General features: G+C 46.3%; 1 protein-coding gene across 6 annotated transcripts in view; it reads left to right on the top strand.

Annotated features, from left to right (window-relative positions):
• The window catches only part of ADAMTS13 (ADAM metallopeptidase with thrombospondin type 1 motif 13), a 21,556-nt gene extending 8,097 nt beyond the window's left edge, over window positions 1-13,459 (top strand). For 4 of the 6 annotated variants that reach the window (XM_064676773.1, XM_064676772.1, XM_064676775.1 and 1 more), the window contains exons 14-29: window positions 201-327; window positions 693-841; window positions 2,127-2,247; window positions 3,024-3,104; window positions 3,341-3,522; window positions 3,946-4,081; window positions 5,668-5,797; window positions 6,378-6,567; window positions 7,272-7,396; window positions 7,700-7,822; window positions 9,158-9,362; window positions 9,848-10,145; window positions 10,620-10,766; window positions 11,222-11,398; window positions 11,745-11,929; window positions 12,195-13,459. In XM_064676773.1, the coding sequence (XP_064532843.1) occupies window positions 201-327; window positions 693-841; window positions 2,127-2,247; window positions 3,024-3,104; window positions 3,341-3,522; window positions 3,946-4,081; window positions 5,668-5,797; window positions 6,378-6,567; window positions 7,272-7,396; window positions 7,700-7,822; window positions 9,158-9,362; window positions 9,848-10,145; window positions 10,620-10,766; window positions 11,222-11,398; window positions 11,745-11,929; window positions 12,195-12,377 (2,559 nt within the window). In that variant the 3' untranslated portion in view covers window positions 12,378-13,459. Of the gene's footprint in view, window positions 1-200; window positions 328-692; window positions 842-2,126; window positions 2,248-3,023; window positions 3,105-3,340; window positions 3,523-3,945; window positions 4,082-5,667; window positions 5,798-6,377; window positions 6,568-7,271; window positions 7,397-7,692; window positions 7,823-9,157; window positions 9,363-9,847; window positions 10,146-10,619; window positions 10,767-11,221; window positions 11,399-11,744; window positions 11,930-12,194 lie in introns of all 6 variants that reach the window. The other 2 variants (XM_064676774.1, XM_064676777.1) reach the window with 2 other exon arrangements.

The raw sequence follows: 13,459 nt of genomic DNA, 5'->3' as shown, positions 1-13,459 counted from the left end.
GCCCCCATAGCAGGACAGGGGTTGAGGAAATAGTGACTCACTTAATGATAGTTTTCTTCAGAAGGACTTTCTTGCATTGTTCCTGTTTTCCTTACCTATTTATTTTGTACAAATAGCAAAGATATCAGCTTTCAAACACAATTCTCTGCATACCCTCTAACTTTCCTTTCCTTACCCACACAATTCTTTTTGGGATTCAGGCCTGTCTGATGACCCAGCAGGACTTTATGGCTGAACAATGTGCAGCAACAAATTTAAAGCCACTGTATCTTACTGTAGAAACACCGTCCTTTTATACCTGGACTTCTGCTGTTGGCTTTGCCAAAGGTAAGGAAAGTGTGAAACCTCAGTTTATTTGTGCAGGGAGCACTCAGAGACATGTCTGTACTTTAAAGTTAAAAGAATGTTTCACTGAGTTTTTTAGTTTTCACGTGAAACCTGGGGACTCTGTCAGATGATAGAATCCCAGAGTGGTTTGGGTTGGAAGGGACCTTAAAGATCATCTCATTCCAGCCCTTGCTGTGGGCAGGGACACCTTCCACCTAGACAAGGTTCCTCCAAGCCCCGTCCAACCTGGCCTTGGAGACTTCCAGGGATGGGAGTCCACAACCTCTCTGGGTTTCTTCCCATTTCTTGAGGGTCAGCCACATGCCTTTCTGAAAGAGTAACTTTTTTCTGCCTGTTTGCTCCAGGGGACCTGCTCTGCAAGCACATGTGCAGGGCCATTGAGAAGGAATTCATGGTGAGCCGTGAGGACAGTTTCATAGATGGAACCAGGTGTGAGCAGGAGGACTCTGAGCACCACAGGCCTTTCCACCTCTGTATAATGGGAAGCTGCAGAGTAAGTGACTGGGGAATCCAGGTGAACCTCTGACAAGTAACCTGCACCAAAAGAGTCAGTTTGCTTGGAGCAGGGATAAAAACACAGTGTCCCAAACAACAGAGCAAGCTCTTCTCAGAAGAGTTTAGTTCTTGTTTCTTGGTGTTGGATGGAGTCCAACAAATCTACTGTTCTGTCTGTGCATCCAATGCCAATGCCCTCTAGATAAGACATTCTGCTAATTATGCATTAAGCACACATCCCTAATCCAAGAAGCAAGTGGTTTATGTGTTGGTGGAGGACACATCATTAGCTGCTCAGTTTGCCTGGTGTAATTAGCCCCATAAAACGCTGACTCTGTTGGAGCCAACAGATTGATTGTTGCAGTATCACTAATGAAAACTGAAGTATAACTTTTGTGGTTTTTTTTTCCTCTGGATTGGACCTCAGAAAGACATTCTTTGCAGATGAACTTGAATGTAACTCCCCCGCGCCGTCTGCATTTTAGTAACTGCTCAGTGCTGACCCGGGTGGATGTTTGCTGTTGTTTCTTTACATTCCCAGAATACTCTTTTTAAATTTTATGTTTTTCTCATTATCCTTGCGTTCACCATGTCTTGTGATGTGTTTCCCCCAATGAACAGCAGAGGGTGTAGGCATAACCTGTTCTGATTTTGGCTGTTTTATTGGCGACAGTGATAAATATGCATGTTGTGGCAGCTTCCAAAGCCTGGGATCAGTGCCTCTAGCATAAATTCAGCAGTTGCACATGTTTTGCTGCTAAGCCTGCTGAGATCCTCCTGTAGCTTTGTGTAAATTAGTCTTGTTCGTGGGAATAAGGATAGAATCTCTCCTCTGAGTTCCATGGGATTGAAGGCCAGGCTGAAGGATGTGAGCTAGATTTGGCTTTGGGGCTTGGGGAGCTAAAGATTCCTTTAGAACCTGTCATTCATGTTTACTGTTCCCCTGGGCTTTTGTTTTTTCCTCCCCACCTCCAGAAAGAGTTCTTAGAAGAGAAGGAGTGCAGGGCCTTTGTTTTAGGTCACAGGAGAAATCTTTTTGGGCTGCTTGTTATGGGAAAGAAAATGTCACTCAGTTAATGAGACCTGTGCTTTCACCTAAGACTTCCCAGTCCCTGATTTTTCACAGTGCTGTCCAGTGGTAGATGTAGGTACAAATGCATCTTTGTCTCTGTTGTCTTCTTAAATTCCAATTCCAAATGGAAAGGGCAGTTTCAGGAACTCAGGAATTCATTCACTTGTTTTCTCAGAATAGGCAGGTCTGACAGACTCTCCCTTCTGCTCAGGCATTCGGGTGTGACGGCCAGATGGACTCTGAGAAGACAATGGATTCCTGCAAGGTCTGTGGGGGTGATAATTCCACTTGCACCCAAGTGAGTGGATCTTACATGGAAGGAAAAGCTAAAGGTGTGTAGTCCTCCCCCTCGGGCTCAACACTGCGGTGCTGTTTGTGTGCTGCATATTTGTGTGCACAGTCAGTGGTCACAACCCTCTATGTGACTTCTTCCTTCTGCTTCTGCCTGATTTTATTTTAGGAAGGGTATGGAGATGGACTTTGGGTGGTCCAGCAGAGAAGGCAGGGAGGTAGCTGGTGTGTAGGCAGAGTGCCTTTTTTTGTTGTAGTTCTTCTCTGGATGTGAATCAGAAATGTAGTTCTTTGGAATTATTGGGAGCTGGAGGCCATATCAGATCACAGAACCATAAATATCCTGAGTTGGGAGGGATCCACAAGGATCATCAAAGTCCAAGTCCTGGCCCTGCACAGGACAGCCCCAAGAATCCCACCATGTGCCTGAGAGCATTGTCCATGCTTCCTGAAATGTTAAACATCTATTTGGGAACTGATCTGGATCTTGCAGTCTCACTCAGTGATATTAGCTGAGAAGATGAACAAAAGAGAGGTGAGAACAGGACACAGAATTCAGTTCAGTTTTGTTTGCTCTATCACCATCCCTATGTTCAAGCCACACACTGAAGTCACTGTGAATTCAGCCTGCTGTTGTATCCTTATTTATTTTATATTAGATGCATAACCCCTTCAGCTTTGTTGCTGCCTGTAAGGCTTGTCCTCCCATGGACACATGCTGGTAGGGGGAAGAGGGGTTGATCTGTAATTCCCAGCCTTCCTAACAGAAGTCTAGTGATGGAAGGTGACCATATCTTCTTTTTTTCCGTCCTTCCAGAGTACGTGACATTTCTGTCCCTGCCTTACAACACCACCTCTGTCCATGTCACCAACCAGAGACCTCTCTTCACACACCTGGGTGAGCTGAGGGAGAAGGAGAGATGGGAATACAGGGCTAGAACAAATAAGGAAATGGAGTTTGGGAGGAAAATCCTTGATGCTGCACTTTTTGGGATGCTCTCCAGTGGGAACTTGTAGAAGCCATACTCCTTGGGATGCCCAGCTTAGGTCAAACTGGTTTCTAACAAACAGGCAGCCTGTAGCTCCTGGCACCAGGGCATCCTCTTAACATCACTGCTGCTCTTGCTTCTCTAGCTGTGAAGGTTAAAGGAGAGTATGTGGTTGCTGGAAAAGGAAAAATCTCACAGAATGTCACCTACCCGTCAGTTCTGGAGGACAACCAGATCAAATACAAAGTATTTCTCACCAAGGACAACCTGCCAAGCCTGGAGGAAATCCATGTGGATGGGCCAACACGAGAAGAAATTGAAATACAGGTAAATTAAAGTAGCAGAGTTGGAAGGGGGCCAGTCAGAAGTGGCCAGGTCTGTGTAGCTCTGCTGCAGTGCAGCATCCAGGTGTAACAGGCTTTGTGTCCAAGGCCAGGGGAGACAGTGTTCACTGAAGATTGCTCTTCTTGGGAATGGTTGAGGGTTGGCTGCCAAACAGGCTTTCTGCAGGTTTGGGGTGTGGTTGTGTGGGGAAAAGCACACAGATTTAAGCCTTTTGCTTGGCTTAATCTTTTTCAGTGCTCTGTGTCCAGAATTCACAGGGTGAGTGCTCTGACTGGCAAGAACTGAGTCATTGCATTGAGGCTTAGGATTGGATGGAAAAAAAAGAGGGACTGGCTTCTCTTACATCCATCCTAAGAAACAAATCCCAGTTGGCTTGTGCACTGACCACAGGTTTTCCTTCCCCAGGTCTATAGAAGGTACACAAAAGAATATGGCAATGCCACCAACCCAGACATCACCTTCAGCTACTTTGTCCCCAGAGAGAATCTGACATATCTGTGGGTTCCTCAGCAGGGACCATGTTCAGTGACCTGTGGGGAAGGTGAGACAGCAGGACTCAGCCTTTACTTTTTATGGAGATCTGGGCAGACTTTTAGTTTGGTCTGAACTGCATTTAAAAGGAAATTGCTGACAGTGAGCTGCAGTTGCAAGTGTTAAACTGAACCAAAGGAATAAGTGGCACAGCTCTTGAATTCAATTAGCTTAATCATCAAAATGATACTGAAAATGTTTGATCATGAAGAGGATTTTTAGGTTTTAACTGAACTTTTGGTTTTAAGACTAAATAATTTTCTCAGATTTTTCAAAGTTAGTGAAGACTAATTTGAAGTTGGCTAAACATCAGAAGTCTGAGACCAAAGTGGTATCTAGTGTTTAACTAAAGCCTCAGAGCTAATTATGAAACTTCCTTCTTAGAATTCTATTCCTGTGCCATGGCTAATCCTTTCTGTCTCCCTGAAGAAATCATAATGCAGATTGTAACAGCTCACTCTGATACAGGGTCTGACATCTTGTTTACCAGATAATTCAGATGACACTGGCAGGCCTCTCAAGACTTCTATGACAAGGATTTAGAAAATGCATTAATGAATATTTATGGAAGTCAATCTATACAACTAGTTATGTCTGGAGAGCTTTTCTCCAGCAAATTCCCCAGGTGAACTGATTGCTGAAACCCTGAAGTAAAGAACTTCAAATGCTCTAGGGCTTCCCAGCTAATGCAGCCAAAACAGAAAAAAAATGAGAAAGTTGGGACTTAAAATAACAGAAAGTTGAGAATCTGAGCTGAAATTACATCTTGAGAGCTGAAAGTGGTGCTCAGGCCCTCCTTAGCAGTAGACATTATTTGAAAACAAGGAGGGTAGAGAAAAGATAACATTGCTGATTGATTCTTGACATTTGCTGCTCAGGGTCATGCTGTTTGAGATTCAGGAATGCCTGGCTCTCCTTCTGGGTAGCTCATTCACTGAAAGGAGACTCCTTACAGCTTTGCTTGGAACTTTTTTGAGTTTGACTTTTCATCTGCTCTACTTGTCAGTTCGTTATTGTTGAAAAACTTGCTTATGGCTGTAGTTTATGAATATTTCATTCCTTGCATGCTACAGGCACTGCAAGTCTGCACTTTCTCTCCCAGTACCTCCAGTCTAGTTCTAGCTGTTGATGATCACTTTGAGGAGGCTGGCATGGTGCTGCCTGAGCACAAAGGCTGTGTGATGGTATTGCATGCTTAGCTCTGCAGAATGTCATTTAAAAACAGCTGTCTGCTAGAGCTTATATTCAGCAACCTGTCCCTCATCAGTCAGACATCAAGATCATTAGAAGTAATTTGGATCAAATTATGATTGATATCCTTGGTCTTGCAAATGGCCAGTTTAGAGCAATCATTTTGGCAGTGGATTATCCATCAAACTTCTCATCTTCTGGGGTGCTCACCTTTGGAAAATCACTTTAAACTCTTGAGGGAAAGTCAGAAAGGAGGGGTTTGTGTATTTATAGGAAGTCTGTATTCCCAGTTACACCATTTTCCTACACAGATGATTGAGTAAAGTAAAATTACTGCTTCTTCCTAATAGAGGTGAACTGTTCACTTTGTTTATAACCTCCATTGCTTTTCCTTTTGTATCCCAGGGACACGACCAGTGGTTCATGTCTGCTTTGATCAGACAAAGAATGAAATCACAGAGGATCAGTGGTGTCTGGAGCTCCCACAGCCCCTTCCAGAGCACAAGCCCTGTGCCATGGAGCAGTGCCTGTACAGGTTGGTATTCCTGGGAGTTCAGCTGAATTCCTGCTTCCTTTTCCTCTGTGGTCTCATTTGCATTGTGAGAGGTGAAAAAATAGAGAAGAATGAATTGTTTTCCTCCTAATTATAATGGCATAGCAGGTCCCAGACCATGTCTTTCCTGGTCCCATGAGGTAATTGAGATGTCAGCTGAAGGAATGGGAATAAATGAAAATACTTTGAGGGCATGGCCAGAGGAAGATGTCTCTCACATCCCTTCCAAGATTGTGCCAACAAAGAGGAGGAGAGCCTTTGTTAATTATTCTGGACAGAGGACCAAGAGCCAAGCCTGCCCAGACACTGACTTCATAGACATTTTAGTGTTTAATAAAAAGTGATTACACTGTGAACTGTAGCTCTTTAGCTTACATGCTTTTAGTCCTTGGAAGTTGTCAGTGCAAGGACTGAAACTGTCCTCTCAGTCACATCCAAACAAGGCTTTTGAAACAGAAAAGCTGCTGAATACTCTGCATGACCCATTTCTGTAATCAATGGCCTCAATAAACCTCCATGATCCAGATGGGAAACAGAGTGATACAATTTACTTCCCATTTAGGTGGAAGATGTCTCAGATAGATGAATGCTCTGCTGTCTGTGGAACTGGAGTTGCCCAGCAGAATCTGACCTGTGTTCAGTTCCGTGATGGACTGGAGACTGTGGTGGATGACAGCCTGTGCCCAGCAGAGGAAAAGCCCCTTTCCCTTGTGCCCTGTGTGGTCAGTGTCTGCCCTTTAGGATGGGACAAAGTGAGTTTACTGGCTTGGCTTTTTTCAGGAATCTCACTGGGAGCTTTGCACTTGTGATCCACAGGAGGCCAGTTAAGAACCACCACCTTACTGCTGGAGCTGAGGAGGGTGGTTTGCACCAAGGATGTCTGCCCAGTTAAAGGTTCATGCTGTCACTTTAGACAGCTCTGTCCCTCTTAAATTACGCTGCTGATTCATCAGTTCATAGTGGTGGTTTGCTTAGAGCAGGTGTTGTCTGTTCCTTCATTTCTCCTCACAAAACCAAAACCAGAAATAACCCCTGGTCCACTGTGAAGTACCTCAGTGGGAAACAGTGGGGTTCTGATATGGCAGGGAGGATTGCTGGCAGGGAAGGGGGATTCTCAGCATGAGATCACTGCTCCAAATCTGTATTGGGGAGCCACTGCCAGGTTTACTTTTAGAGATGGGGAAGATACTGCTTTAGGTGTGTCCAGTCTCAGGTCTCTCTCTGTCTTTCTCTCTTTAGGGAATTAGGAGGGATCTTGACTTTTGGATGCTCTTAGCTGTCTCTGATAGTTCTATATTTTATAACAATAGAGAAAGTGCTTAAATGTGCCTCTTTCTTCAGTGACAGCAAGTGTGTTGTAGGCTTGATCTGGAGGTATCCCCCAGCTTCATTAGATCAGGACTGATGTGGAAAGCAGGTGCCAATGTCAGCCTGAGTCTTTCTGCTCTGTTCTGAGGAGGAAGATGCACACGTGCTTCAGCCTCTGGAGTCACTTGGGCATATCCCATTGGAAAATCGGACTGTGTATGTCTGGAGCCCTGTAGTTGGAGAATGTTCTGTCTCCTGTGGTAGAGGTGAGACCTTTCAGTGCTGCAGGAAATGCTACCTGGCTGTAAGTGTGAGCTCAGTGCCTGGGAACCTCGGGGGCCTGGTCTTTTTCCCTCTACAGTTCCAGATGTAGCTGTAGTCACAATCTTTTTGGAAGAGGCAAGGGGGCTTGGATCAGGCAGAGAATAATTTAGAGAGTGGCCTGGCTGCTCACGTGCTTCAGAGTTGGGGGGATGAGTACAGTAAGTGTGCCATGGCTCGGGCAGAGTTTGCTTGTTTTGTACACACAGACACTGCTTGGCCTGCAGTAAGGTTGCTTCCCTTCCTAGGTATGACTCAGCTGCAGTATATTTGTGTGGCTTTTGACACCAAAGAAGAGACCCAAGAAGAAAACTGTCACCCAGTGCCAAAGCCAGAGAGCAGGATGGAAGTCTGTGATCTCAGTCCCTGCCCACCAAGGTAAAGCAGTTATCAGGAGACAACGAGCCAGCAAGAGGTCTTTCCATCCTCTCTCTGTCTCCAGAGACATGATAAAGTGAGAGTCAGGCTACTCTGAGGATGCTGTCTTCCTCTCCCCTTCTCTGAGAGCACAGCCAGCTGCAAAAACTGTAGCAGTGCTCCATACTCAGCAAACTGAGAGTCTTACCTGGGCTGGTGTGTTCTCAGGCAGAACTAAGTGAAGCCTTTGCAGTTTGAGTCCAGAATAAAACTGAAAACCTCTTGATCCCTTATTACCCTAGGGAGGTAGGAACAAATCCATAACTGCAAAAGGTGGTGACACATTTGCCAGCTCTACAGTTTCCACATAGCATCAAGGAAAGGAGGTAGAATTAAATACAGTCAGAATCTGGAACTGCTGCTCTGAAAACTGTTGGAAATTCATTGCACTTTCCTTAGGCTTTGTGGTGTTGCAGACTGCACTCCCTGGGGTGACTGCTGATCTCAAATGTGAGCCAGTGTGTGTGTGTGCATTAAAAGAATTCCAATTGTACTTCCATAGACTGGAAGTACACTTAAAAATTAGTTAAAATTGGATTTAAGATTGGATTTAAAATCCAGTGAAGACAGGTGACAGCTGGAGGTATTCTCTGATGGCTGCATTATTCCAGGTGGCATTACACAATGGGCCCTGTGCAGGAGGTGTGATGCACAAAGTCCTCTGCTGTGCAAGGGACTCTGGAGAGAAGACAGGAGAGATTGTGGCAGACACCCAGGGTGGTGGTTTGCCTCACCCAGAGGAGCAGGAACCATGTAATTTGGAGCTGTGGCCTCCAAGGTCAAAGTGGGCCACAAGAGCAAGCACTGGGGAGGAGGGGCTGTCCATGAATTTGTGTGGTGTGATCTGGGATATGGCTCAGGGTTGATATTTGGGCCAGAGCTTGCCCTGCCCTGTTTGCTGTAGGACTGCAAAGCTACAGGCATCTGAAGTTTTCTTACAGGATGCCACTCCTAGGACCTCTGGGTCTGATCCTGATCTGACTGTTCAGTGGTGTGTGTTTTGGAGGGAGATAAGATTGTTTCTGCAGTTAAACCTGTGTGTGTCACCCTGGGGAGGACTCAGGCTGTATTTGGAATCTGGCACAATGCAGTTGCCCTGTTTGTGTCCAACTCCAAACCTCCTTTGGGCTGCCCAGCCTTGTTCCAAAGGCTGCCTTCCAAGTACTGTAAACAGCAAAGAGTGAGAGGCAGAGGGTGAAGAAGGACAAAGCATGAGGGAGTTGCAGTGCATTTTCTGCAGTGAGAGAGGGTGAGGATTCATCACTAACTTACTTTTTCTCCTCCACGCCCTGTCAGGTGGAAGGTGACCCCAGCTGGGCCCTGCTCCTCCAGCTGTGGGCTTGGCTTAGCTGTGCAGCTGGTCACCTGTGTGCAGATCCACCAAGGCAAGGAGGTTTTGCAGGAGGAACATTTGTGCCCTGTGGCAGAGAAGCCCCCCACCAGTGTCCCCTGTGTCATCAGAACGTGCTCTTACGAGTGGAGCTTCAGCGAGTGGTCAGAGGTACCTGCCCCCATTCAGATGCAACAGTTTAACAGCCATCCACTGCCCTGAAGCATGCAGGGGAGAATCACGACTTCTGCCTCATGTATTTGCTTCCCACAGAAATGCTGAACTGTTTCTAGGGATGTTTTCCATCCTTTCCACTGCCCTATGTTTAGCAGCCGTAGGTTTGCTTCCCACCTTTCTCAGCTAAGGTTTTGGCTGCAGTTTAAAAGTGGCTCTTGGCATGCTTTCTTCTGGAATGCAGATATTTTTGGATTTTTTAGGAAGTGGTTCTGCAATTTAAATATATAATTTGGAAGATCTCCTGGAAGGTGGGGCCTCTTCTAAGCTGATGGAACAAGAGCACTGAAAGGGCGAGTGGGAGAACAGCGGCAGTGAACAAAACATCAGCCCCCCCCCCCAGATCGTGCCTGTCAATGCATTTATTTCTAAATACCAACTGGGGCACAGGGATAAAGGACTTTTGGTTTCTTCCTCTGCAGTGTTCAACCTCCTGTGGGAATGGCATTCAGACACGGCGGGATTTCTGCCTCCACTCGCAGACCCGCAGGCACGTGGACCCCGTTTTCTGCCGCCGCTTCCCCAAGGCCATCGTGGTGCGTGGCTGCTCCTCGGGGCCCTGTCCTAAGCAGGTGGGGACCAGGTCCCCTGGGGCAGAGCTGCAGCCAGTGACACCGGCCACACACCTGACAACAGCTGCAGCTGGCAGGGAGGAGAGATACAAAAGCCTGGATCTGCCTCTGTCTGCTGAGCCTCAGGAGCAGACAGAGACCGGCGGAGGTGAGGAGGATGCTGCCAAAAGGTGATTCTTGTGTGCAGCTGGGGTGTGGTGACCCTGCTGCCATGCAGGGACCAGGAGCATGGGAGGGAATACTTCTAGTGAGGAGGGAAAATATGCTGTTCCAGAATGCCCATGTTATCTCGAGCTAGGAACTCACTTCCCTGCGCTTTCCAAAACTCTTTTGATTTGGGAGCCCTTGGCACAGCAGCTCAAGAGTTCAAGAAGCGTTTGGACAACACTCTCAGGCACATGGTGTGATTCCTGGTGTGGCCAGGAGTTGGACTCAATAATCCTTGTGTGTCCCTTCCAACTCAGGATATTCCATATAATAGAATACTGTGATTCTGTGACTCTTCCCGTGCTTTGCCCAGGTGTGCATTTACCTGTTCATTGTGCCATGAAGGGAATGGGGGTTGTTTATCAGCAGCTGTGGTTCCTTCTGGATGTGTTTCTCACCTGTCTCTGCTCTCCAGGTGTCTGTGGAAACCTGTTTCTCAATGCCACTGGGATCATCAACATGACGGGTGTGGAGAGCAGCGACTGCACCGTGGCCATTGGGAGGCCCCTCAGGGAGGAGATCACACTCAGGATCCTGGAGAGCTCCCTCAACTGCAGTGCAGGTACTGCCTAGGGCTGCTGGGAACCAGCCTGGCCCTTTGGGAAAGCTGCACCTCCTTTGGTGCCCTGAAAGGTTCTTGCTGCCTTGGAGCTTGTGTAATCTCTGAAACTGTTTTACTGAGTTTTTCTGTCCCACCAAGTTGTTGCCAGGTGGAGCAAAATGAAGATGATGCTTGTCCTCCCCTCACACAATGGTTTCTTACCTGTTTTATTGATAGATATGAGATGAGATGAGTTTATGGGGTTAAAGAAACTGCTTATTTTGGCCTGTTATACTCTAATATACCCTCTTGCTGGAATCAGTACAGTTAGATTAGTTAACTGCACTGTTCTCATGACAGATTTTGATAAGATGGGGACAAGATGCAGAAATTACTTGATTCCAGACCTATATGAGATAAACTGTGCATTTTTCTTGAAGTAAAAGTGTTTCTTGTCCCTGTGCTCCTCGTTCCAGGTGAGGTAGTGCTGTTTTCTGGGCGGATGATGTGGCGGACAGGCTGCAGGAAGCTCCCTTTGTCCCTGATAAATTCCAGAACGAACACACTGATTGTGAAACAGCGTGTTGTGCTGCCAGGAAACGGGGTCATTCTTCAGTACAGCAGCAGAACTGCAAGGAAAAAATATTACCAAGGTACCTCACTGAAAGCTCTGCTATTGCTTTAGATTAAGGCATCCATGACAAGGTGTTCCAGAGTTCCACGGATGATGGTTGCCTATGGAAATCTATGGAAACCTTGCTTCATTTTTAGCAGCTAATAAGCCCCTTCTTGAGGAGTGTTGGAATTAGTATTAATTGTGGACTATTCCCTTATTTTAAGGGCAAGCCCTCCACAGGTGTTTGCTGATGCTTGGAGGTTCCCAGATGAAAATTCTTAGAGAAACTGTTCTGCCTGTGTTTAATTTAAATGTTTTCTTCCTTGGAGATGCTGGATGCTTCTCTAAATCATATTCTCTTCTGCTCCCTTTGCCCCTGTCAGACTGTGACAAGCAGCTGTTTGGTCCCCAAGGGGAAATAGTGAATCCTGTGCAGTTGCCTGACCAAAGGCAAGGAGTTGTGTGTCGGACCTTCATCGACGTGGCTCCCCAGCACCGCATAGCCCTCCGTGCCCTGTCCACTGACCTGGGCACCCAGGGCAACCACACCCACTTCAATTACATCCTGGTGAGTCAGGAGTGGTTTGGATGGGAACACACCCATCTCCTCCTTCGAGATTTCCATCCAGTTCAATCACAAATCAGCGTCAGACTCTGATCTCTGTTATGTAAACACTGATGTGAGTGAGAACTGCTGAGATCTACTGTACTACTTCTAACCTTTGTAGGGCAGCTTTTCCCCGAGTGACCAATTTGCAAGTCTCCAGTATATTTTTTTAGGCTCTTCCTTTGCAGTCTGCTGAGGTAAAATGGTTTGGTCTTTCTCCGTGCAGGTCCGTGATGTGAGCACCATGAAGACGATGGTGTTCCGTGGGAAACAGCAATTCCTCTGGCAGTCAACAGGAAGCCAAGCTGAAATTGAATTCCATGAAAATGTTAAGGATCACCCGACCAATTTCTGGGCTGAATATCACACTATTGAGCCCAAAGAAAAGGAGCCAGGGCCACTGCACTGAGAAAAGCTGTGGCCCAGTTAGTCACTGCTGCCTGTTCAGTGCTCAAGGGCACGAGTCATTTAATCTTCTTGCAACTGCTTCCCCACCTATTGAGTAAGAACAATATCTCCTGACTCCTTTGGGATCTCAGTAAATATTGATAAAGGTTATGCAAAAGACATGTAACCACCAAATATTTAGCAAATATTCCTCATATGGATTTTCTGTCTGTTTTGGTTGGATTTAATGCAGATGGTGACTTGGACACTGAAGTCTCAGGGTCTTGCTTCTGTAATATGCTGTGACCTCTTAGGAGAGTCATTTGATTTCTCAGTGTCCCAGAACAAACCTCTGTACACCACCAATAGCTGCAGTTATGGTTTAGCCATTAAATTCACTCTCTTGCAGTGTAAACACCCCTCAAAACTGAGGCCCAGTGAAATTCTGCAGTGTTACAAAGAAGGCAAAGCTGTGTCTGAGGATGAACTGCCAGCACAAGGAGACTTGTGTGCAGGGTAGTGCCACACGAGGACAGGTTGCTCAAAGCTTGAATGTTTTCAGGAGCTGGCTGAACTGAGGCACTGCTGACCTGGGCAAGCCCTGGTGACAGCTGGCTTTATGTGGGAGGACTAAATGACATCCTGAGGTCCCTCCCCAGCCACCCATTCTGTGGTTCAACTATTATAAACCTGACAGTGATACCACTGCTTCTTTTCTGGGAGAAAATAAGAAGAATTCCGTCTCTTAATGCCAGGTTTGATGCCAAGACTTACTTACTCAAATAAGAACAGTAGCTGTGCTGTTAATCTGTATCTTCATTTCATAGGACCTGTGGTTGAGACTGCATGGGCAAGTTGTAGCAGGGAGAGGGATTTTAGAGCAGTGGCAAATATTCGCTCGAGTTTCATTTAAATGTATTTTTTAGGTTATTTTTTTTTTAATATCTTGAACATTGGACGGTGCTCTGGTCCAAATCTGTCATCCTCCTCAAAATCACAATATACTGCTTTAGGGGTGTTTTCTGCACCTGGAGCCTGGCTGGACACATCTGCACTTGCTCTTAATGCTGGATGCAATAAATGGTTCTGCCTGGGCAGTTTTAA

Source organism: Pseudopipra pipra, chromosome 20 (assembly GCF_036250125.1).
Source record: "Pseudopipra pipra isolate bDixPip1 chromosome 20, bDixPip1.hap1, whole genome shotgun sequence".
NCBI classification, from domain to species: Eukaryota; Metazoa; Chordata; class Aves; order Passeriformes; family Pipridae; genus Pseudopipra; species Pseudopipra pipra.
The sequence above is the reverse complement of the archived record's forward strand: the minus strand, read 5'-3'. Positions and strand labels throughout refer to the sequence as shown.